General features: G+C 41.3%; 1 protein-coding gene across 2 annotated transcripts in view; it reads left to right on the top strand.

Moving 5' to 3' along the window:
* Window positions 1–19,144: 19,144 nt before the first annotated feature.
* Window positions 19,145–26,991, top strand: part of POLQ (DNA polymerase theta) — a gene marked incomplete at both ends in the record, with an annotated part of 79,844 nt that continues 71,997 nt past the window's right edge. For both annotated transcript variants that reach the window (XM_080919640.1, XM_080919639.1), the window contains 4 exons: window positions 19,145–19,304; window positions 20,228–20,407; window positions 22,509–22,639; window positions 24,143–24,299. In XM_080919640.1, coding sequence (XP_080775766.1) covers window positions 19,145–19,304; window positions 20,228–20,407; window positions 22,509–22,639; window positions 24,143–24,299 — 628 coding nt within the window. The remainder of the gene's footprint in view (window positions 19,305–20,227; window positions 20,408–22,508; window positions 22,640–24,142; window positions 24,300–26,991) is intronic.

Below are 26,991 nucleotides of genomic sequence, written 5' to 3'. Positions count from 1 at the left end.
GGGTACCTGGGGCTTCAATTTAGCTCTTCCAGAAATCAGGATACCTTTCATAGCCCACAGCCCCATAAGTTTTCTTTTGGATTCCTTAGGATTGTAGATGGTGCCTCAGCCAACTGAGATATTCTCACTTCCTTTCCAGACTGGCTGCCTTTTATTTTCTTCCCTCCCCTTGTGCCTAGCCTGGAGTGTCCTACACTATGTTGGACAGGAGCAGTGGCAACAGGGGATGTCCTGACATGTCCTGGACAGCCCCTCCTTCATTGGTAAGCTGGTAAGTCACCTGTGGAACTTTTCATGGATGAGTACAAGTTCCCTGTGAATCTTTCAGGCAGCTTTTGGCAAGTCAAGGCATGGAATTGGTAGTTGGTTCCAGTTTAGTGACTGTTCTCCTCATGAAAGGCTGTGGGCTTTTACCAGATGGTTGTCCTGTACCTCTGCATTGCACTGATTGGTGTTTCTACATTGAACCAAACTTCCATTTTGGGGTAAGCCGAATCTGATGTGGCGCATAGTTTTGTCCTGTTGCTATGATGAAACTCCATGACCAAAAGCAACTTGGAGGGGAAAGGGTTTATTTATTATTTATTCAAATTAGAGTTTCTTCCTTGATTGTCTCTCCATGTGTGACACTAGGGATTGAACCCAGGGCCTTGCCCATGGTAGGCAAGCGCTGGATTACAATCTCCAGCTTTTCCTCAATTGATCAGTTTCTAAGTGGAGGGGCAAGTGATAGTTTCTTTAAATTTTGCTGTCTGTGACTATGGAGGGTTATCTGCCGAGACATTCATTCCTTAAGCTGTCTTTGTGTTCTAGCATGTGCTTTGGGGGGAAGGGAGAAAGAGGAGAGAGAGGGAAATATTTTAATTCTTTGAGAATTCATACGATGTATTTTGATCGAGTTCACCCTCCTCCTGCCTCTTCCTCCCATACCTACCCTCTTTGCACTCACCTCTCCACCCACCCAAGTGTGAAGTTCCCCCTTCTTTTGGAAACCCACATCAAGTCTAGTTGGTGTTGCCTTCCTATCCTTGGGAGTGGGTCCTACGCTGGACTGTGGTTTTATATAACTCAGGCTGGCCTAAAAGTCACTATGTCACTGATGAAGATGATTCAGACCCTCTCGGCTTGCACATGTGTGCCACCATGCTCACTTTGGTGTGCCACAGAATTGGAACCCAGTGCTCTGAACACGATAGGCAAACACCAACTGAGCTACATCTTCATCCCCATGTGCATTCTTTACAGCTGGACCTGGAAACTGGCATTCCTCCATGACATTGAGGCCATGTATTTTGTAGCTAAATGTTTTCCATTCGTATAAAGTTCTCATCTTCTGGGCCTCTACAGACTGCTGCATGACAATTTTGTAGTGTGGTCTTATAATCATTCAAGTGTTTCCAAACTTGTGTTAACATTTGCTTCATTTAGGTAGGATAGATGCTAATAACTATATATAATCTCAGAACTGTATATCTCATGAGGTAATCATCTCTTGGTCAGGTTCTGTACTGCTCCATCTCTGTCTGATGCCACATGTCTCCCATGCAGTGTGACTTCCTTCCCTTTGCAGGTATCTGCAGTGAGTAACTTCCTGCTAAGAGCTGATATAGGGAGGCTGCAGACCCTGGGCTGCCTGTGCCTTTGTTTTCATTCATTCCAAAGCAAACCCCAGTTTTCCTGAAGGAGCATATTGTTTAATGTCCACACTTTCCAGATTTTTCTCCCACTGTTCATTTCTAATTTCTTTTATAAAAGGTTTTATTTATTTATTATAGATAAGTTTACTGTAGCTGTCTCCAGACACACCAAAAGAGGGCATCAGATCTCATTCCAGATGGTTGTGAGCTACCATGTAGTTCCTGGGATTTGAACTCAGGACCTTTGGAAGAGGAGTCAGTGCTCCTACCCTCTGAGCCATCTCTCCAGCCCTCATTTTTAATTTCATCCCATTGTGCCTGAAGAATATATTTTGTGTATCTCTTCTAAAATCTATTACTTTATGACTCTGTGATGATTCGAATATTCTTGGCCCCACTATTAGGAAGTGTGGTCTTGTTAGAGGAAGTATTTCTCTGTGAAGCGGGGCTTTGAGGTCTCGTGTGTGTGTGTGTGTGTGTGTGTGTGTGTGTGTGTGTGTGTGTGTGTGTAGAAAAGTTATTGAGTACCATTTAGAGGATTACTGAGCTTGACAGTTTTCCTAGGCATTGCTTCCTCAGGGATCTGTATCTTCCTTTGTTGGTTCCTCCAGCCCTTCCTCTGCCTGAATTCTCACACTGTATTACAGCCAGTGGCAGTGGTGATTTCCTTGGAAACTTTGGCTGAAGGTTAAGAATGAGACAGAAGCTTGCAGTCTCCAGTCATTAAAAGTAAACGACCAGTAAATCTGCTGTCTCTCTTGTCAATAGTTTAAGATAGTCTGGGGGAGGGAAACTTTGGAGTCTCTTGCCCTTCTAGGAGGCCTCTCTCCTGGGTATCCCATAGCCGATCGTGCCCTGCTGAACTCTAGTTGGAAACAAAACTAGGTTTTCTATAAAAATAAAAGTAACACCGACAAATAGAGACAAGAGACTGAGCCAGACATGGTGGCTGAGCACCTTTAATCCTGGCATTCAGGAAGCTGACACAGGTGGATTCCTGTGATGACTTTGAGGCTAGCCAGGGCTAGACCATGTCTAAAAAAAGGAAACAAAGCAATGAAAACAAAATAAAACAGCAAAAAGAAAGAAAGTTGGGTTTTAGCTTAGTGGCATGATACTTGACTGCCACATGGAAAATGGGTAGGGAGATCAAAGGAAAGAAGAGACTTCTTTTCTCTTAGTAAATAGATAGTCGGGCATGTGTTAGTACTTTGACTGGGGGACAATGGAATCTCAGTTGTCTCTTAGTGCCAAGCTGCGAAGATTGGGACTGTCATACTAGACTAAGTTCAACTAGGATAGACTCACCACTGGTCAGCAGAGGCTCTGAGGGAGGATTCCTGTGATGGCTAAGACCTTGTGGGTGATAAGGATATCATGGCAAAAAGAGTGCCCATCTCACCTTCACCAGGAGAGCTGTCCATATATGACTGGATATTTGTCATAAGCATCAGAGCACACAGACACAAACGGAAGAATAATGAGGATCAGGATTGGAACCCCAGCGAAAGAGGAAGAAAAGGGGCTGTGCTTGGAGTGTGATGGGGTTTCAAAGAACACAGCAGCCTGGGAATAGAAGGTGTGATTTGTTGGTGCTGCTGTGAATTAACTGAAAATGATGGGGGCTGGAGAGATGGCTTTGAGTCTGGATCTCCAGAACCCATGTAAAATGCTAGGTGACCTAGAGTGAGCTGGCCAGCCAAACTACCTGCATCTGTGAGCTCTGCCCCCAATTAAGGGACTTTCTCAGTGAATAAGGTGGAGGGTGGTAGGGAAAAATTCCTAAAGTCAAGCTTAGGCCAATACACATACATGCATACATATGTCTACACACATATGAACATGAATGCATACACTAAAAAGAGTCACTGATACAGAGATTCAAATAAAGTGGATTATTATAGATATCATTATTAATTATGTCCTTTTAGATTTATATACCCTATGAATGTGTATTTTGACTGTATGTAGACATGTGTGCAGTACCCTAGGAGGGCAGAAGAGGGCAGTGATTCCCCAGGAACTGGAGTTATAGACAGCTGTAAGCTGCTGTGTAGATGCGGGAAATCAAACCTCGGTCCTCTGGAAGAGCAGTCAGTGCTCATAAGTGCTGAGCCATCTCTCCAGCCTCTACTTTGTTTAGAACCATAGGAAGTGTGATGAGAATACAGCAGATAGCCACTGGGGTGTGCTGTTGAGCTGGCAATAGACAATATTATGAGCTATATAGAGCTGGGTCCTGAAGGAAGACCATAGTAACAGTGCAAAAAAAAAAAAAAAAAAAAAAAAAAAAGCCTTAAAAATCACCAAAATGGGAAGCTGGAGAGATAGCTCAATGGTTAAGAGCACTGATTGTTCTTTCAGAAGTCCTGAGTTCAATTCCCAGCAACTACACAGTGACTCACAACCATCTGTAATGAGATCTGATGACCTCTTCTGTGTGTCTGAAGTCAGCTATAGTGTACTCATATAAAGAAAAATAAATAAGTCTTCTTTAGAAAAAAATCACCAAATGGAAAAAACCGACAAACACACACACACACACACACACACACACACACTCACTCACTCACACACACAGAGTGTGTTCATTTAGAATCAGAGGAAAACATCCAGATGTCATGGCATACCCTTTTAATCCCAGCCCTCAGGAAGCAGAGGCAGGCAGATCTCTGTAAGTTTGAGGCTAGCCTGGTCTACAGAATGAGTTATAGATCAACCAGGCCTACATAGGACGACTGTAGTGGTTTGAATATGTTTGGCCTAAGGAATAGCACTATTAGGAGGTGTGGCCTTGTTGGAATGGGTGTGACCTTGTTGGAGGAAGTGCATCACTTTGGGGGTGGGCTTTGAGATCTTCCTTCTAATGAAAGACCCCCACAGAGGGGAGACCCTCACTCAAGTCTTGGGATAACACGACCTCCCAAGAACTCACGAGAGACTGTCCTTGCTGCAATTACATGAGGTTTTTTAATGAACCAGTGCACTGGGGTCGAGACTCATATCCCATGCAGGGGTAGAGGAGTCTGAACCCTAGTGGCTGGGAGAGGGGGTTTTTAAATGAAAAAACCACAACCAAGGGGGGAGGGTGTATGTCATTGGAGAATACCAAAATTACCAGTGAAGAATCGAGAGGGGAACATCTGGTGTCTCAAGATTGCCTATAAGGTGAAAATTACCAGTGGAGAATCACGAGGGAAACATCCGGTGTCTCAATGATGTGTTATTTAACTTTTTATGTTTTTATGGTTAGTCAGTTTCTGAAACAGAGTCACCCTGACCTTAGGGCCATAAATTCTTTTATGGTCAGCCAGTTCCTAGAATAGAAGGATAGTATTGCAGAACTGGCTAGCCTACATTTTTTGCTCTACCTGCTAGGGGTCTTCTACTTTACCTGTTAGGGGGTCAGGCTTTATCCTGGTCTTTCATTAGCCTTCGGGAAGTGGGTAGAGGGGGTAGTTGGGTGGGTGGGAGTGGGGGAGCCAGTCTTCTGTTTGCCTTTATAACAAGATGTAGAACTCTTAGCTCCTCATTATGTCTGCCAGTATATTGCCATGCTTCCTGACATGATAATGGACTGAACCTCTGAACCTGTAATCCAGTCCCACTTAAATGTTGTTTTGATAAGAGTTGCCTTGGTCATGGTGTTTGTTAACAGCAGAAAAACCTTAACTAAGACAGGGATCTTGTCTCAAACAAACAAATAAACAAACCTCAAAAAAGAAAAGGAAATAAAGATGTTAGTAGATACATAAAGATGAAAGCATCCATTGCAGCAAACCTGCTCTAAAAGGGGCATAAAAGGACCCTTTTTAGGAAGAGAGTGAATAGCAGCTATGAAGGACTTGGATCTGAAATGCAAACCCATGGTGATTAATCTTGGTTGTCAGTTTGACACCTGGGAAGAGGGAACCTCAACCAAGGAGTTGCATCCATCACACTGACCTGTGGCTATGTCTGTGAGGCATCTTCTTACTGCTTATTGATGGTGGAGGGAACTAACCATTGTGGGCAGCACCATCCCCTGGGCAGGTGAGCCTGGTTCTGTAAGAAAGGTAGCTGAGCTTTCTCCAAGATGGTACCATAAGAAGAAGAAAGCTCCCGACCCTGTCAGATCCAAAGTCAAAGCCAAAGCAAATGCATTGAGAACCTAGAAGGCAGAGCTAAAAGTTGTCCACAGCCACAAAAGGAACTCATCTGTCACCCATCTTCCTGTGGCCTCAGACCCTGTTGCTCTAGAGGCAAATACCCAGACAATATCAGACCCAGGAGAAAGACAGGAAGTCCCTCCGGATAGCAAGTCAGCCATGAATAAGAAAGAAGACAACACACTTCTGTTCATTGTAGATGCCAAGTCCAACAAGCCACTCAATCAACACAGGCTATGAAGAGACTCTGTGACACTGATGAGACCTGGTGGGAAGAAGAAGGCGTGTGCTCAGCTGCCTCCCAATTCTGATGCTCTGGATGTCAGAGACTGGAATCGTCTCTACTGAGTCCAGCTGGCTAAGTCCAAATACATGTTTTCACCAATAAGAAAAAAAAAAAAAAGATAGCTGAACAAGTCAGAGAAGAAAGCCAGGATGCAGCATTTCTCCATGGTTTCTCTTCAGTTCCTAGCCTGGCTTTCCTGCTGATGAGCTATAGCCTGTAAACTAACATAAATCCTCTCCTCCCTCTCCCAAGTTATTTTAGGTCAGTGTCTTATCACAGAATCAGGAAAGCAAACTAGAACAATATGGAACCACTACGTCTCAAAATTAAGAAGACAGGCATCCCACTTAAAAATAAGAAGAACAGAGCGGGGTAGTGGTGGTGCACACTTTAGTCCCAGCACTCAGGGAGGCAGAGACAGGCAGATCAATGAGTGTATGCCAGCACAGCCAGGGCGGTAACATGGAGGAACCCTGTCTTGAAAACCCAACACCACCAACAAACGCACAAACGATTTGAAAACTATTTCCATGAAGAGTATATGTAAAAGGTATGTGATAAGAGATCGAAGATTTGGAACCCCATAAGCTGGGGTGGGGATATAAAATACTTGGGGTGTTACAATGACAATCTGGCAATTTCTTTAACAAGTTTAACGTGAACTTGCCTTGTGATTCAGCAGTTCTATTTTGAAATCTACCCAAAAGAAATGAGAGCATGAACCCACGAAAAGATGTGCCCACGACTATTCATAGCAGCAGTGTCTGCGAGTGCCAGACGCCAAGGACAGTCCACATGTCCTTGTACCATGACTGTACAAAATGCGGTATGTCCACACAGAGAAATGCTACTCAGCAATAAAAAGGAAGTTGCTGAATCAGTTTACACAAGGGAGAATGCAAAGAAACATGATGAATAAATGTTTGTGAAAATTGTATGACAAACTCATGAGAATTCATTGCCTTTGTCCTCTTTTACATTTGAAAATGTATATATGATGTCTCTATATAATATAATGTATATATAACACATATAATTGTATATAATAAGTGTTTATATATAATAAAATGCAGCCTTTAACAAGTCTTTTACAGAAATAGAAGGCTAGACCCATGTTGAGGGGAAGCTTTTATGGTGGACAGCTGTGCTCACCAGGGCGAGAGAAGTGGAGAGAGGCTTCCACGTGCTCCGACTTCTGGGCTGCCCGCTGAACTTCCAAAGGGACTGATTGTCAGCTTCAGTGCATCAATGACAGTGAGAACAGTCAGAGCTGATTGGTAGGTATAACATTCTAACCCTTCTTTTTACACTTGATTTTTTAAAGACTTGTTTATTTTTATTTTTGTGAGTATACTGAAGCTGTCTTCAGACACACCAGAAGAGGTTATTGGATCCCATTACAGATGGTTGTGAGCCACTATGTGGATGATGGGAACTGAACTCAAGACTTCTAGAAGAGCAGTCAGTGCTCTTAACCACTGAGCTCTCTCCAGCCCTCTACATTTTATTTTTATTGACCTTCTGATTCCTATAAAATATGTTTATAAATAAACATCCCGCTTTATGTTAATCAGTTCATTTGTTACAAGTGTCTATAATGGCTCTCTTTTCTTGATAGTTATTATTTGACTAAAAGTGATTTCCTAAAGCATAAATTACCAAGAAGAGCCTGAAATGTTGGCGTTTTAAAATCACGTATCCCTAACTTCTTTCTGATAATATTAAAAATAAGATTAAATAAAGGAGTAGGGTTGAAGGTGGGGATAGACTACATATCATTTTGAAAGGTAAAGTCTATGAAATGGTTGGGAGGTATGGCTTGAGGCAGAAGAAGCCTATCTGGACTTTCATATCTAAAGGAAGCAGTTTTGGGAGAAGGAGGTGTTGAGAGTCTCAGAACAGAACATGCAGCTTCTGGCTGTCCCACCACCAGGCAGATTCCCTTCCAGGGAAACCAGGCAAATGAACACACATTTAGAACAATCTAAGTCTACTTTCACTTAAACTTGGCAATTGCTCTTATTTGAGAGGATGAACAAGGGCTTCCAAGGAAAGACAGGCAGATTAGATAGGATGCAGGGACTGGGGAGCAGGACCCAGGGGAACTGGCCTGATCCTGTGGTGTCAACTGTCTGCTGGGACAACACATACTGCTCTAGTTGTGTTGCTAAGGAGTTACAGGAGGCTTTCTCCTTATTGGGGTACTGTAGGATTAGAAATCAGGTGGCCCAAAACACTTGCAGTCAGCTTTAGCTCAAATGAAAATCTAAGAATGAATTTAAGCTGGGGAACGGTGGCTCAGAGAATGTTTTTGCTCACTGTGCCAGAGGCTCTGAGTTAGATGTCCAGAAGAGAGGAAGGAAGGAAAGAAGGAGTGGGGCACAGGGGGTGCAGAGAAGGGGGAAAGCACAGGTTACTCTGGTATTAAATGAGGAAAAGTGAAAAGCTTGGAGACAGGGTAGACTTCTAGTTACAAGTTAACTTTAAAGAAAAGCCAAGTTATTTTTCACAGCAATGTGGCAAAGACCAGTTTCTTGATGCATTTACCATTTGCACGTATTTCACATATATATCGGGGTGTATCCATATTTATATTTGTATCTATCTCTATCTCTACATTACAACTCTCGATTATATCCTAGGAAAACTCACTGCATGTGGAACAGATTTCTTTCTGAAACTTAGACATTTGCTATGCATCATCCAAAAATCCAAACCTCATTTTCCATAAGCACAATGTCTATGGCATGCCAGCTGCACACCAGACAAGAAGACAGGAAAAAATAAATTATCTTGGCTCTAGACCTGCAGCAGTCCAACCTACCTATAGTCATTAATTAAGGGTCTGATCAGTTCATAGCTTTTCAGCAAGCGTGGTCTTTGTGTGAACTTCCATCTCCAGAGGCTTTGCTTTACACCCGTAGAACATGTAATGAAGAGACACTAAAAGCATCCCAACCAGTGCAAATAAATGGCAAAATGTGTTGTTGTAGATACAGTGCTGTGTTGTGCTGGTGTGCTTAGAAAAGGCAACAGACAATCAAACACACCAGTAAAAATCAAGTAGTCTAATAAAAAGGAAGCAGTGTTATTGGTGAGAAAGAAGGTGGGGTTAGTCTTTGCAAAACTTACTGAAAAAAAAAGTTTTACAAAACAGTTCAAAATGTTGGATGAATAATAGATTAAAATGTAACCATTTATAGCTGATGTACAGCAAATGGCAAACGTAACACCAGCATCATACCCTGAATGATCTCATGCACAATTACCTCAAAATAAATTTAATACTTAAGAAAGCCTCTGAAGCCAACTGTGGAGGCTCATGCCTTCAACTCCAGCACTTGGGGTTGTCCTAGATTACAACAGCAGCAGCAACAGCAGTAGCAAAACAAAAGGTTTCTCAGTGAATTGTGTAAATTGCATGTGAAATAAACTGCACAGCAGCACTAATGGAGTTGATATAACATATGCCTGAAGTCCCAGGAAGCTGGGAAACAGAAATAGAAGACTGGCAAGCTCAAAACCTACACAGGGTGCAGAGTGACTTCAAGGCTAGCCTGGAGAACCTAGTGAGACCCCATCTCTAATGAAAGAGGTGGGAAAAGTGAGAGAAGACTAGGCACTGAGCACAGAGATGGAATACTTGCTTAGCATATGCAAGGGAAAGGACTCAGTGCCCAGTAGTAGGTAGGTGTCAGCCCTCACAGCCATCATGGTAGAACCTGATTCTACTCAACATCTCAGCAGGCACTTTTGTGAAGCCTGACAAGCTGAACACCACGACTGGTAAGAGAAATTATCAAAACATGATAGATGTCTTCCTATGAATTAAAACAAAACAAAACAAAACAAAAAAAAACAAAAAACAAACAAACAAACAAAAAAAAACCCAAAACAGCAGAGTATGCTGCTAGCAGCCTTCAGATGAGGATGTAGAACTTCAGCTTCTTCTGAACCATGCCTGCCTGGAAGCTGCCATGTTCCTGCCTTGAGGATAATGGACTGAAGCTCTGAACCTAGCTCAGCCTCTCCTTTCTTATCCCAAGGTTCCTCATTTATGTCACATGGAGGAAATTTTACTCTACCATCTTTTCCCAGAACATCATTGCATCTTTATTTTCCCTTCCAAGCATGCTTTTTTTCCATGTTTCATATGAATTTGAGTATATGAGGAACTCCAAAGATGGTGGTGAAGATACAACATCTTTCGAGTAGTCAGAGCAGTTCCAGAAGGGCGAAGTAGCAAGGATGTTTCAGCAGAACAGTGGCTTCCTAGGAGGAAGGAAGAGACATTGATCACCAGGGGAGCCATTGTTGATTCGCTCTTGTTACTCCAAGCTCAGGTATGAAAGAGAAATAAGTTCTTTACATAAGCTCACTTATGTGAAAAGAGATAAGTAAGGCTCCTTTCTTGAGTCTCTGGCCAGTCTTACTGGTCTCATTTTTGTCCCTCTGGTCTATAGATAGGACTATTATCTGTACATATTTAAGCTTCTGTTTTGTAATTTTGAGAGCTGGTTCTAATAGCTGGATTTGTGCCACATGCCTTTGGTCTAAGAACTTGGGAGGAAGAGGAAGGTGTATCTCTGAGTTGAGGCCAACCTAGTCTACAGAGGGAGTTCCTGGAGAGCAGGGGCTATACAAAAAAACCTTGACTTAAACCCACCACATACCACACAAAAGGAAGGAAGAAAGGAAGGAAGAAAGGAAAGAAGGAAGGAAGGAAGGAAGGAAGGAAATGAAGAAAGGAAGGAAGGAAGGGAAAAGAGCCCAAGCTTTGTGACAATCCTCCTACTTCATTCTCCCAAGTGCTTGGGCTTCAGGCATATATTATCCTTTTCTTTAACCTTTTCAACTATTTTTGGTTTTTTTTGTAATATTTTTCTGTGTAGCAGCTCCGGCTGTCCTGGAACTTGATCTGTAGACCAGGCTTGTCTCAACTCACAGAGATCTGCCTGCTTCTGCCTCCAGAGTTCTGGGATTAAAGGCATGCACCACCATTGCCTGGCCACTTGTGGAGGCCATTCCTAGTTGTCAGCTTGACTACATCTGGAATGAACTACAATCTGGAACTAGAGGACTCTCCTGTGATCCAGACTTTGAGGCTGGAAGACACAAGTTTCTGACCTGGATCTTGACATGGAGATCTTGAGGCACAGTGGCCATGAAAAGCTTAGTCCCAGGCAAGGTAGTGCATGCCTTTAATCCCAGGAGACTGAGACAAGGAGATCTCTGAGTTCAAGGTCAGCCTTGGAAAAGCAAGCCCCGGATCCAGTTATGGTGGTACACACCTACTGCTGGAGGACTACATAAGGACATTGGAAGAAGGAAGATCCATTCTTCTTTGACTGCTTGCACTTACTTGCCAGCACATCTGTTGGGATCTACTTCTACAGAAGACCAGCTCAAACAACTAGCCTCATGGGACTGAGCAACTACTAGCTCTTGGACATCCCATTCACAGATGACCATTGTTGGGTTAATTGGACTACAGACTGTAAATCATCACAATAAATCCTCTTAATGTAAAAACAAAACAAAACAAATCAACAACTCATTTTAACACTTGGTAAGCTGAGTCAGGATCATGAGTTCAAGATAAGCGTGGACTGCATAATGAGACTGGGGTCCTAAAAAAAATTATAGTCCATTTGAAGGAGTTTTTGTTTTTTTGTTTTGTTTTTTGAGACAGGGATTTTGGTGTAGATCTGGCTGTCCTGAAATTTGTACTGTAGACCAAGCTGTTTTCAAACTCCCAGAGATCAACCTGCCTCCGTCCCCTGAGTGTTGGGATTAAAGGTATGCACCATAATGGCTGGCAAAAGTGCTTTCTTATAAACCTCATATAGGATGGTGTGTACATACAGTTCACAGTGACTTTCTTCTACAAGAAGGAAAAGAGGCAGAATGTAAATTTAAGTATGCAAACATAATATAGTTCTTTACTAGAGTAGTCCACTCAGATAGATTTGATTTCAGGAATTGCATATTTTTCTTTATTAGAAAATTTGGCAGGTTGGAGAGATGGCTCCGCGGTTAAGATCACTCACTGACTGCTCTTCCAGAGGTCTTGAGTTTAATTCCCAGTAACCACATGGTGGCTCACAACCATCTGTAATGGGATCAGATGCCCTCTTCTGGTGTCCATGAAGACAGCTACAGTGTACTCATAAATAAACAAATCTTTTTTTTTTTTTTTTTTTTTTTTTTTTATAAATTGGCAAAATGTAGAAAAGGACGGGGTTACCTTGCTGAGTGGTTTTGTAGGTTATATTCTGACCTCCCCTTGTCTTCTCTGTTTTCTTGTCTTTCTTTCATTCTCAATCACACTTTCTTGAGCCAGAGAGAGTGCTGATCTAAACAGAAGCATGCCTGTGTACCAGCTTCAGAGACTGTGCAGACTTCTCCCCCAACCCTTGCCCCCAAGAAGGGCTCACATTCCCTAGCCTAGTCTATTTTTAAAGAGATTAGAGGCAGCCAACTTTCAAACATTCAAGAGAACCCAGCCTTGGCCAGAACTACCTTGCTGCCTGATAGACTCATGAACTATAGCCGATACTTTGTATTTTAAACCAGCGAGGTCATTAGTAAAAATCGGTGGAGAACTGGCACATAATTTAATAATTTATTTTAATAAATATGTATTCTGAGGCTCACTCAGCTCTCAGAATGCTCCCCAAACCTGGATACATCCATATTAAATTTTGTTGGTGTTCCTACAAAATTCTTAATCATGTAGCATGTGAGGAGTCGTGAGAGCAACCATCCATTTGACACATTACATATTCTACTACATCCCCAAGTCCTTCTGGAGAGGCCTTTGTTTTCTGTCCAACTCATACAGTAGTATGAGTAGTAGGCTGAGAGGTGGAAAGAGCATATGCATTATCCCAATTCTGCTTGGGTAGACTTTACAAGGATGAAATAGGGAGAGAGGGGATGTAGCTTTGGAAATGTGGATGGGGGCTGGAGATGTAGCTCAGTAGTAGATTACTTGCCTACCTTGTGCAAGGTGCTGGATTAGAATCTCTGGTCCTGCAAAAACAAGCAAAACAATTAGACCAGGTATTGTGGCATATAACCTGTTGAGGCAGGAGGATTTGGCATTCAGGCCTAGCCTGTGCTACATATGAAGACCTTTTCGAAACAGAAAGAAGAGGAGAAGAAGGAGGAAGAGGAGGAGGAACTATGTTTGGAAAACAAAGGCAAAGTTGAAGTAAACATTGAAGGTTTGCCAGAGGCAGAAAAGTCATTGGAAAAGTTAAGCATGGCTTTGTGATAAGGTTCTGTAGACATTAGGAGATGGATATATCTGAAACTTATGAAGGTGACATACAACAAATCTATAGAAAACATACTAAATGAAACAAGCACAAACAAAAGAGCTTCCTCTAAGTCATCTTTCTGCTTCAGTACAGTGCTTGAAGCCTTAACAGGAGCAGCAAGACAATGGAATACAAAAGGGCTAAAACAGGAAAGAAAGAAGACCAACTATCTCTGCTTACAGATGCCATACTTAAGACCCCATACAGTTAACAAATACTTCAAAGCTGAAAGATGCAAGATCAATACATAAAAGTCAGTGGTCTTCTTATGCACCCAGAGTGGATTTTTAGGAATATAAGTTAGAGGGGAAAACTCAGTTGTAATAACTCCAGAAGACAGAATTTCTAGGAACAAACATAATCAATTACTAAAAGGCCTCTACAATGAAATTGGAAACTAGAAAGCTGAGAAGTGGTAGCATACACCTGTAGTCCTAGAACTTGGGAGGCAGAGGCAGGTGCATCTCCGAGTTCAAGGCATCTATGGTCTACAGAGAGAGTTCCAGAACAGCCAGGGCTACACAGAGAAACCCTGCCTAAAAACCAAAAAACAAAACAAGAAAGAAGAAAGAAAAAAGAAAAATAAAGAAAATAAAAAGGGAAATCAAAGTTTCTATTAGATAATGGACTTTCCATACTCCTGGGTTGGCAGGATTAATATTGTGAAAATGGCTATATTAAAAGGAATCTTAAAATTCTTATAAAAATTGTGATGTAGATCTTTACAAAACTGGAAAAAAAATACAAGAATGTGTATTGCATCATAAAAGACCTTGGATAGGCAAAGAATCCTAAGAAGAAATAACAGATGGAGGTATCACAATACATGACTCAAATTATACTACAGAGCTATAGTGACAAATGTGGCCTGATGCTGGCTTAACAACAAGACAGGAAGACAGGGGAGCAGGAAACAAACCAGCAAAGCTATGCCTCTCCCCTTTAATGAACGTTTTATAAGCATGCAACTGGGGAAAAACTTTTTAACAAATGCATAGCAATTCTGGATGTCTATCTGCAGCAGAATGAAAATAATTCTATATTTTTTACCCTAAACATAAACTAAGAAGAAGAAGACACCTAGATGGCAGTCCATACATGGTTTATTCAACCCTTGGTCAGTCATGGCTAGAGACACATACGGTCTGGTTAATAATTATAGCAGTAGTATCTGGACTGCTGTACACACAATTTAAACCCCTCCCCACTTTCTCAGGAAGGGCTTTGGGAGTCTAGAACTCACACTAGCATATTTAACAAAGAATAATGAACCATGTGGGCTAGAGTAGGTCTCTCCTCAGGGCTATGTTAACACAAGATAGAATTGCCAAGCAGGATGCTGTGTTTACCCATGAAATGGTTACTGTTTGTCTCCCACAAGGCAAGTGTTGACCTGTGTCTGCGGACTCAGAATGAATGAAACACAGTAACTGGCAAGAAGCTTAAGCCAAGGGAACTCAGCCTGGGAAATGTAGAGACATTATAGTGGAGCCATCTTGCTACCCGACGCTTCTCATTTGCGCCCGTTTTAACCACCCAGTAGGATCTTCTGTCAGCCCAAAATCCTGTCTTTTCTTATTCCCTTCATTGTGAATGGAACCTGGTGACTGGCATCCTTCATGTCTTTTTAGACACCTTAGGCCCCATATTGCTGTCCATTTCTGTCCTGCCTCTCTCTTACCTCCCACCCTAGCTATTATTAATCCCCTGGAATACCCATTTCCAGTCCTGCTTGATGGGTTTCATTCTGGGCATAGTGTGTGTGTGTGTGTGTGTGTGTGTGTGTGTCCTTATGATAAAAGGTCTTGCATTTAAATGTCATGTTGCAGTAAATATCAAACAGAAGGCTTAACCTTTTATCGGGACTCCAGGTCATACTCCCCAGATGCCGCTCTAGTGTGGAGCCATGCACATAGAATCTGTCACTTGGCCCGCATGATACCCACTCCACACGATTCCCTTTCCAGGTGGTTCACTCCACCTGCCCTACTGCCTTTGTCCTGGGTGGAATTACTGCCTGTCGAAAACATCACTTCAATGCCTGGTAACTTTCCAAAGGGTTTATATAATAGATTCTCAGTTCACAAACCCTCTACACAATAAGATTGCATCCAATAGACAAAGAAACAAACTGCCCTTCCACATGAGACAAAGACCTATAGAATCTCTTTAAATATTTATATCTACCTATGTCTGATTACAGCCACCAGGGTCTAAGTCTGCTTTCCTCAGCTCCATCATAATTTCTTTCAATCTCTGTTCCTCTTCCATTTTCCTATCTTTTCTCTGACTATCTCTCCACTGTCTAATCATGTATCACCTTAACATCAATCTACAATGCCATTTAAAAATTACGTAGCCAGCATACCTGGGAGGATCAGAGACCATCTAGAGGTTTATGCCTCACTCTGCCTACCCAGGCTGTTAAAAGAAGACACCTCAGGGCATTAGAATTCTCCCTACAAATCTCATGCTGGAAGGGAAGAGTTGAAGCTTGACAGCAGCCTGGGCAGCTCCTCTACTGCAGAGATCCCACACAGTGTGGACTACCGGACGGACCACTTGGCTGGAGAGACAGCAATGGGTCAGTGACAGGCCGGACCACACTGCTGAGTTATGGATATCATTGTCTTCTCTTTGGAGACCCTGAAGATAGACCTGAGGTGAATCACTGAATCTCTTCATATCTCTTCCCAATATTGCCACATTGAGTAACTCTCCCCCTTTCTGCTTTTACTTAATTCCTTGTTTGTTTAATTGACTGATAATTGTTTTTTTTTTTTAAATGTCAGGGTGGCTAGACATGCTTTTGTAAGGCTACTGTGGTGATGGTTCTGAACTTCAATAACTAGCAATATCTACCATCACTACCCAAACACACATACCGATGCTTCTTCCTCCTCCCTCCCTCCCCCTCCCTCTATCCTTTCCTCTCTTCCACCCTTTTTCTTTCTCCCCTTCTTCCTTCCATCCATAAACACATGCTTAGAGTCTTGTGTGACTGTGATGGGAACTAGATTCATTATTATTTTTGCCTCAGGCTTCCTGCCTTGGATCAAGCCTCCATGCGGCCTTCCGAGCTCTTCTCCTACAGCCGACTCAGCACTGTTTAAAGCTTTAGGTATGCCCTTCGGTAGCCGTCCAATCTGAGAGTTTTAACGAAGGTTTAACCATTAGAGCTTGCTAGGATAATGATTAGCAACATATCTGAGGTTATCTCACATCCTTACCTTGTACATTGTTATATGCATTCTTTTGGACTTTTTAACCTTCTGTTGTACTTCATGCTTAATTTTCTTTTGCTCCCATGTGGTACATTGTATGTAAGGTTCATGAAAGCTTTAAGGTTTCATCTTTTTTCAAACCTAATTTTACATACCCACTGTCACCACACACACACACACACACACACACACACACACACACACACACACACACACACACACACTGGCAGTCCTCCCACCCTCTCTGCCTTCCTATCTTTGTTCCTCCAGCTATCCCTTTCTTCCTCTTGTCCACGAAGAGTCTTGTGAACTGTGATGGACAGGAATGCTATTGGTTTTCCTCCCCCAAGCTTCCTACTATGTGTCAGCTGTCCAAGATGCCTCCTAAGGTTTGACTTATTTATTTTTACTTTTAATTATAGTGTTAGAAATTGCTCCCTTGCTCTGTATTCCTCTTCAAAAATAAAATATTCAGCTTCAAACACGGAACTTGTGTTTAAGTTTAAGCTGTCATGTAATTTCTGTTTCTATTTTAGATCAAGCTTGATTTTATGCTCTTTACACATTATTATTACTATTATTATTATATTTATTTAGGTTCAATCCTGTTTGAGTTCTTTGATCATTGTTGTTTCTCTCATCTCTTTTTGTCTGCCAAGACAGCTTTGTTCTTTCTGATGTAGACTCAGAAGTAGCCCACTTAGTGAGCCCACTAATTACAATTTCAAAATCCCTCCAAACGTCTTTATTATATATTTATTGTCAAACAATCAGTTAAGTGAGTATAGAATTTATTTATTTATTTGAAAAGTCTTCTAGTGGTTACAGTTTTATTCCTTTGGAGGTAATTTTAATGTCTAATTGATTTTTGAGACTAAAAGTCAGGATTCCTTTGATATGCCTCTGTTTCTAGGAATTTCTCCTTGAGTAGTTTAATTTTATAATTTATCATTTTGTAATCTAACAATTTAATTTTATAGCTTATCTAGTCAATGTTTGCACCAGTATCTTTCAGAGCAGGAGCCATTTCACACTGCATCACCGACACACAGAGTCTAGTGTACAGCTGATGCCTAATATTTTCCTAGTCAATAAATTGCATAAAGGAATGAAGTGTTTCTTTCACGGAGTAATGCTTCCCTCTGGTGGGATTTTAGAATATTGTTATTTAACGGCTTCCTAAATTCACTCCCCATATCCCCACCTCTGTCGTTTCCTTTCTCCCCAAATAATAATGGCCATCATTTCTTCAGGATAGGCTTGCCAGTCACTAGTTTGCTTGGTGAGATGAACTGTAGAACTGGGCAGTTATTAGGCACCAATTTATGTCCAGAAGTTGGTCAATGCACATCTATTAATAAGTTCCTTGTTCAGAATGACACCTCGTGCTTTGAGAGCCTTCTCTTTCAATACTGAAGGGATGTATCCGGTACTTCGAGTTCTGATCATACGATCCTCCGGATATAAAGTAGCTGAGTGCAGAAATGGTCCCTTGCCTATCAACTGTCAACACAAAAGTGCAGCTCTCACCTCAAAGGGAATAAGAGAACTTATTCTGGAACCAATGAGTTACGATGGTCCCAGGGACAAATTTAAATTGCTCTTTATAATGTTCCGTGCATGGTAGCAGTTTTACTGAGTTTTATATTTACAGAGCAAGGAGAGATATAAATTAAGATATTTTAAGATACATTGGTGAAAACATCAGGTAGGTTGGATCCAGCAAATCAAGAGAAACCTCTGCTGTAGTGCTCAGATGTGGATAGCAAGCTTAGCTTTTGGGTTGGTGGAAGCTAAGGGTCCGTTCGTACATTCCAAAAAGATTTACTTAATGCTCACAAGAATGTGACAGACTTGTGTAACCAAACAAGTGGCTATTTAAAGGACTAAGATAGCCTAAAATAATTTTGTACCGAACCAGCCTACAGACTGGAATGTTTAACCCGGTCATGGCCTCTGCCCCAACCCCACCCCTGTTATTTTAGCTCACCTATTCGACAAGAGGAAAAGCACAAATTATGCTCTATCAAAAACCCTAAATGTTTTTGTTTTGTTTTACGCAATCTAAAGTAATTTTCGAAAAAACAAAAACGAAACAAAATACAATCGTAAAGAATAGATACTTCCCTAATCTATTCACATAAAGGGAGATCATTAACTTCCTACTCAAACCAGAAGTAAATAAAAACAAAAGGAATGTTTTTAGGACTATCTACTAACTCGAATTCAGGTGTTCCACACCTTTTAACGTTGCCAGCGCTCTATCTACTTTTCTCTTCCCTAGCCGCCATCGGAGGCCGGAAGCCAGACATGAGTATGGGCCGCTCCTTCTGTAACAGCTCTATGGTAGTCGGTATACTCTAGTCCCGAAAACTCTGTGGTTCCGGGGCGGGCTGGGAGGCCTGAATTTGAAGACCCAGGCGGGAAGATGGTGGCGGTAGCTGTCACCAGGCTGGGGTTCTCTCGCGCGGGAGGCCTCTGGGACTGTGTCGTGTCCTGAACGGTTGAGAGGAGCTTGTTTGCAATGAGTCTTCCGCGCCGGAGTGGGAAACGGCGGCGTTCATCGTCCGGCTCCGACTCGTTCTCGGGAGACGGTGATAGCTGTGTCAGCCCTCAGCTCCGGTGTAGGCCGGTCCTGAGTCCACCTCCGGGGCTGGGACGCGGCCGGAGGCTCGCTGGGACAGGTACTCGAACAGCGGGGCCCACACGGCCGAGGGCAGCTGGGGCTGGTATCCAACAAGCGGACCTACGTGGGCCCCGAGGGTAGCAGGGGCATGCACTCCCCGCACCGGAGCTGGATGGCCAGAGGGCTATCCAGCACCCGGCCTGGAACCCTAACATTGGGGGCGGCTTCCCTCTTGGCCGCCAGCAGACACAGCTGATAGTGTTTTAGCCCACTACTGCCTCTGTGAATATGGGCCTTCCTTGGTTTTGGGGTCTTTACAACTTCCCAGAAACAACTTCCAAGTTGGCCAGATCCTACCACCATGTCGAGGGTTTGCTTCGAACGATGTCCAGTAGTACAACGTCATATTGTGCAAGTACCAAATTTCTGGGTGTAGTGTAGGCTGCAGGCTGTTTGGAATCCAGAGCAAAGCTGGAAGGCATTCATGTTGTTTCCTCAGAACGTTAGCCTACTTCTTGCTTTTTTGAGATGGGGGCTTGCTTGAGGTCAGGCTGAGCTGGGGTCTCAAACTCTTGATCCTGCTTATCGGTAAATGTTGGGATTAAAGGCCTGTACCAGTGCATTTCATAATTCTTTGCCCTTGGTTATGCAGACTAAACCGTACTCAGTACTAAAATGTGAAGAGAAATGTATCTGACAGCTTTGTAACGCTTAATCACTCATAGTGCTCCTTCTCCCTTCACATCCTTACACACTTTTTATTCAGTGTGTATAGCACAGATTTTTGTTTGTGGCTCATAAGAGTTTTCAAAGTTACATCTAGGAAATAAATATTTGCTGGTATCTTTCTGTATAGGACCAGTTTCTAATTAAGTTTCTAGAAGTCAAGATGTGTTTTAAGTTTGGTAGGAATTCAAACAGAGGGTTAACTACTAAATTTGTATGTTGGCAGTAATTAAATTGTTTTTGTTTTCCTGAAAGGAACACCCAAGCAAAGAGTTTCTGATGACCAGATAGACCAGCTTCTGTTGGCAAACTGGGGACTCCCTACAGCAGTTCTGGAGAAATACCATAGTTTTGGTGTAAAAAAGATGTTCGAATGGCAGGCGGAATGTCTTTTGCTTGGACAAGTCCTGGAAGGAAAGAATCTAGTTTATTCAGGTATTCAAGTTTATGCAGATTTCATTCACTAAAGTTATCAGTGTGAATACTTTTCTATTGGGTTGCTTACATTTTTTTAAACAGGTGGAATGTCATCATTTGCATCCTGACATCATGAAAGTTCCCCGTTATGTGGTAGAGGAGGGAAACAAGGACATTTGTAATTTATGTAGTAAAAATTCCGCTTGTTTAATGATTGCCTGTCCGAATGAGTCTGTAATGGAGGTTCCAGTCTGCTCTCTCCTCATTTGATCTCAGTTGCTTTTAACTTTTCCATTCATAACTGAGCTGATTGTGCAGAGTTGTACTTACAAAACAGTATGTCTTACACTTTATTCAATGTACATAGGTTTTCAAGAGCAACTTTGATATGTACAATTTTTTTGGTTTTTTTGAATTTTTTCTTTTTTATTACTCTGTATACATTTAAGAGGTTATTCCTCAAAAAAAAGGTTATTCCTCCCCCCCCTCCATTTGCCTTCACAAAGGTGCACTCCCTCCTAATCACCCTCTCCACCCCATTGCCTTGGCATTCCCCTACATTGGGAAAACATGCCCTCCCTGGACCAAAGGCCTCTTCTCACATTGATGCCAGATACTAATATCTTCAGCTGATATGTACAATTTTAAACTTATGTTTACTGTAGTGTCCTAAGGATCAAATATAAGATACAATTTTTTTTGTCAGTTTCCTCTGAAGTTCTGAGCCATTCAGATTTTTTTATTGACACAATGAAAAAGAACCAGAATACCAGCTAAGTAGATGTAAGTTCAGACTGTGGACTTAGAGTAATTGGGTTTGGGAACTATATATTTTACTGACTTTGTGGATTTGCAAATTGGAGGGAGTGTGGAGGAGGGGGATGCTAACTGAGTTGGTAGGGCTAAGGGTTAACTATAAGAGCTTCTAACAGTTTGGCATAAAGAACATATTTCTAAGTGCATTTAAAGTGTGGCATTATCAGTCCTTCTTAGAAGGGAGAACAAAACACTCATGGGAGGAAATATATTCAGAAGCTGCCTCACTTTGGCATCCACTCCATATGCAGCCACCAAACCCAAGCACTACTGCTGATGCCAAGAAGTATTATTGGCAGAAACCAGATAGGGATGCCTCCTCAGAGGCTCTGCCAGAGTCATATAAATACAGCTGAGCATGCTTGCAGCTAACTATCAGACTGAACATGGGGACCCCAATTAAGGTGCTGAAGGAAGGACCCCAATTAAGGAGCTGAAAAGGGTTGTAACCTCATGGGAAGAACAACATTATCAACCAACTAAATCCTTCATAACTCCCATGGACTCAAACACTAACCATTGAGCACACATTGAGAAATCCACGGCTCCAGGTTCATATGTAGCTAAAGACAGCAGTGTCTGGCATCAATGTGAGAAGAGGCCTTTGGTCCAGGGAGGGCACGTTTTCCCATTGTAGGGGAATACTAAGGCACTGAGGTAGAGAGGGAGATTAGGAGAGGGTGCACCTTCGTGGAGACAAGTGGAGGGGGGGGGATGGGATGAGGTGAGGGAATGGGATAACATTTCAAATGTAAATACAGAGAGTATCTAATTAAAAATAAATAAAGTGTGGCATTAAACTATTAAAAGTAGTGTCTGCTGGTTGCTGACTGGAGAAATGCCTAGACATTTCAGTTTCTTAAATCACTTACAAATTTGGCCAGCAACTTACACAATCAAGACATTTTTACCTTAGATATATATTGGATCTGTGGACTTTCTGTTCTTGGCTCCACTACCTGGTGTAACTATCTACATCTTCCTTCAAGATCTGTTGTTAACACAGTTATCTTTTTCTCTGGTCTTGCTTGCTCTGTTTCTGTAGCCCAAGTGATCACCATAAATACGACTTTCCTCAATGTGTTTCTAAGAACATGTTAGTCATTTTGCATTGCTTTGAGATTGTTTGGAAACCTAGTGTAGAGTCAAGGGCATTTAGGAGTTAAGGTATCAAACACGAGTTGAGTCTTTAATGATGTATTAGCCCTAGACTCTGTAATACTGGGTATGGCTTAGAACATTTAATAATGCAATATACAAATGCTACTTTTTGTCATAATTTTGTGGAATAATCATGTTTTAGCTCCTACAAGTGCTGGGAAGACTCTTGTTGCAGAGTTACTTATTTTGAAGCGGGTTTTGGAAACTGGGAAGAAAGCATTGTTCATTCTGCCCTTTGTGTCTGTGGCTAAAGAGAAGAAATACTACCTCCAGGTAACAGTTTTTGTTGTTTGAAACAGTGAAAGGTTCGTCATTGCTGGCATTGGTTTTACTCATTTGAAGGAGGTATAAAATCAAATGTAAAATGAAGTTTCTTTTATTGCATGTATGTAGCTTTAAAAACTGACTTAAAATTCTTAATAGTTTATTGGGACAGTTGGGCATTGTGGTATAGGTATGAGATTGGATCTACTTGAAATTCTGAGGCAGGGGGATTACCTGGGTAACTTAGTGAAATCCTGTATCAAGGAGTAAAAAGAAGCCTAAGGACATTTAGCTCAGCACTAGCAAATCAAACCCCAAAGAGGGAAATTTAAAAATTATTATTGTGTAAGGTAGAAAGGGATAGCAAATCACAAGGGTATATCACTTGGGGATACTGTATAAAAACAATAAACTGTTCATAGGAGGTAAAGAATAGCATGTAATTTTACAGGAAAAACTAGCATTTAAACTGAATAGTTGAACTAATAGATTGTATGAGGAAAAGGCATGCTTAGGGAAGCCTTTCACACTCCAGCTGAGGATCACTGAGAAGACTCAGGACCTGAAGGGAAGACTCTCTTCCTTCCCTGCTTAAGGGGGTGCTCCAAGTCTGGTCAGACCTTCTGTCTTGTTACACGAGTCATCATTCCTGCTGATGATAAAGTACTCCACCATTTTAAAGGCATTTTCACAAACAGTATGAAATTAGTGTCCATAGAATAAAGAAGACTTCATGCCTTGAAGCCATGTGCTCTTTGACTAGACATCATTGTACAGACTGGTCAGCAATTTGGATCTTCATGCCAGGTTGCCAAGCACAACCTGCAGAGCCTCATGGGTTTTATTTGTAACCTGAGGCTGTTAACTCTTAGTACTATAATACAATAAACTCAAACTCTCAGAAGAAATGATTAAATGAACATCTCTAAAGTTCCATGGTTTTACAAATCTTTTTAACAGTTATTTCAGCAGCCAAATAGCCAACAAAGCTGGTCCTACTCAGGAAACTCCTCTCAGCTTAGACTCAAAGTAACAAAACAAAAAAAGGACCCCTTTAATTGAGAAGACATGCTAGTTCAAAGTTAAACCAAAAAGTTAATGTTAATTCCACTGAACTGAAGTTTTGAGAAAAACTTTTTTCCATCATACAGAAGCTAATCTTTAAGTAGGATAAGAGTATTTTCCTTGTAAAGTATAAATCCTTTCTTAAAACGTTTAACTACTTTCTCCTATTGAATTAAACATGCAGAACTTCAGTGTGTTTCAATTTTAAATCCTGTAATAGCGGTTAGAACTTAGATTATTAAAACATTTATTAATTTATTTTACTCTTTAATGGAAATTTCTATGCTAAGGTCCGTTAATTCTAAGCATATTTTATTATTATGATTTTATTTTTAGTATGTGATTATATCATCTTTAATTACTTTTGTTTAAGTTATGGGGTAGAACACAACTGTAACTCACTACATTAAAGTTTTCATCTTTATTATTTCTTTTTACTTAATTTAGAGTCTGTTTCAGGAAGTAGGGATAAAGGTGGACGGCTACATGGGCAGCACGTCACCAGCAGGACGTTTCTCCTCCTTGGATATTGCTGTTTGCACTATTGAGAGAGCCAACGGGCTGATCAATCGCCTCATTGAGGAAAATAAGATGGATCTGTTAGGTAAGAAAGGTATAAAATTAAAGAAGTATTTCCTGTTGCTGTTTTTGATGGAATGAATTGAAGCTGTGATTCCTGTATGACCTATATTATTGTTTATTTTCTGTCCTCTATTTTGGAGACAAGAATTGGCAGACATAATTTCAGAAAACATAACATGTTATGTTTTGCGTGTATGTTTTTTTGTCTTTGTCTTCTTGATTTTGCTATCTCGCATTAAAATTGACTTTCACATTTATTATTGATTTATCTAATTTTTATGTGTATGAGTGTGCATGCAGCATGGCACATATGGGACGGTTACAACTTGTAGAAATTGCTTCTCCTTCTTGATGTGGGTTCTGGAGATTGAACTCAGGTTACCAGGCTTGGCAGTAAGCTTCCTTACCCACTGAGCCATGCATTTTTGAACTTTATAAAAGACAGGATACGCTTGAGCCTCTGTCACTTCTCATTGCTACTTTCTTGACTCAGCTTTGCCAGGAAGAGAAAGAAGTGTGCTGGGGTTGGACAATTGCAATTGTTCCACACAGTTAGTGAATTTATTGTGCTCATTATCATATATGGTACTATGGGCTCTTGGTTAGAACTGGACTCTGAGGCTAACATTCAGGAGGGAAACAATAGTCACATAAACTGTTTTTGTGCTTGACACTCTAGGAAGATGTTTTAATCTTAACTTCCTTGTACCTTAAGATCAGTTCCTAGATAGAGGAAAGTGATTGTAGTAGCAGCAGATACAGGAAGTCTTATCAGTTCACTGAGAGAGAGCCAAGTGAACTTAAAAACAGCAAAATCATTGTGATAGCAGAGAAATGGAGGGTGGGAATCGCTTGGAAAGGTGTGGTAAGACTGTTCCCTAAGCTCAGGGAGAGATAACAATCACTTTACAACAGAAGCAAGTTTATTCTGTTCCCAAATAAAAGACAGAATCTGGTATTTTATTTATAAGCTGATGGCACTATGCTGGGCAGGTTCTGAGCCATTGTAACCTACATCCTAGCCATAAAGCCTCATGTTACTTGCAATTTGAGTCTTGCCTGGCTTGCTCTGTGTGTCCTCAGGGCGAACTTCTCTTAGCCATCTGCTTCTGGTCTAAGCTGCCCCATGGCAACCTTCTTCTTCCGCCTCCTCTGTCTTTCTTCTCATGCTCCTTACCTGAGACCCCCCCCTTTGATCTCAAGGCCCTGTTTCCTTTCTCTTGGAACACAGAACTCAGCATCTGACTACACAGTGCACAAGACCAACCCCAACAAGAATTGTCTTAGTACTCCTCATTAGTGACCTTATTGGGCTTTAATTATCTTGAGGATTTTGCTTTGCACACTAGGCAGAATAAATACTTCCAATAAATAAATACTTGGAAGTATATTGAAATAACCTGTCATATAATATGAATTGGAGATAGTTTATAGACAAGGAACATTTCTCTTATGCCATTAGAAAATTGAAAGGTCTTTATGAAAAGTGATATTATAAAGCAGTAAGACATTCAGGATCAATGGCAGATTAGATGCTTTGTTTATATAACGTTTCAGGAGAAGAGTCAAAATAACAAAGGAGAGGCTGTATTCCTAGTAGGTGCCCACTGGGAGTCAAAGAGGTGACAGGATAACTAGAAAGCCCGAGGGAACAGTCAGGTGACAAGAAGAGTAGATAACAGTCTGAAGCATTCACCCTGGCTGCTCCAGGTAGGAGAGCAGTCCTGAGATGAAGACACCCATGTATTCCTGGAAGACTTATTCCTCAGTACCACTGCAACTCACAGCATACAAACATCTAAACAGCCAAGTCAGAAACTTAAGTAGCTTAATCTAAAGATATTGAAACGGTTGAAACGTCAAAGAAGTCAGAACTTGGGGAATAGTGGCACACGCCCTTTATCCCAGTAACTCCTTGATCTCTGAGTTCAAGGCCAGACTGGGCTGCAGAATGAGTTCTAGGACATCCAGGGTTACACAGAGAAACCCTGCTGGAAACCAACCAACCACCCACCCACCCACCCACCCAACCAACCAACCAACCAACCAACCAAAAAACCCAACAAACAACTCCCAAGAGGATTCAAATAAATAGATGAATGACATAAAGAATTTAAAACTTGAAAAAAAAAAAAACCTAAGCAAAAACCCAGCTGTGCCCAGTGTTTCACTAAATGCTGACAGCATCTTTAAGTCAGGAACTTGACAAGTGTCCCTTGTTCACTTGTGTGAAGAATTGTGCTTGAATTCTTAGTAGAGCAATAAGGTAAGAAAAAGAAAAAGGATGTAAGTAGAAATGGAAAATGTCAAGTTATCCCTGTTAGCAGGTTACATGATCCTATGCTTAAAAGACTAAGGATGCTACTAGGAAATTCTTAGATCTTATTCATGCTTTCAGCAAAGCAGGATATAAAATTAGTATGTAAAAATAGGTGGTTTCATTGCATACTGATAGTGAACATACTAAAATCAGGCAGTTATTCCTATGTGTAGTAGCCCCAAAACCAAAATAGAAAACCAGAGCCTTAGGAATAAACCTATCCAAGGAGAGGAGGTAAAGGACCTTTACAATGAATATACCAAAGAAAGAAATTAAAGAGACACTCCATTTTTCTGGATTGGTAGAATTAATATTGTTAAAATGGTCATTGCTGAGATCAATCTATAGACTTAATGCAGTTCCCATAAAATTTCCAATGATAGTTTTATAGACT

This window comes from Micromys minutus (assembly GCF_963924665.1).
Source record: "Micromys minutus genome assembly, chromosome: 7".
Lineage (NCBI taxonomy): Eukaryota > Metazoa > Chordata > Mammalia > Rodentia > Muridae > Micromys > Micromys minutus.
Note: the sequence above shows the minus strand (reverse complement) of the source record. Positions and strands in the feature narration are given on the sequence as shown.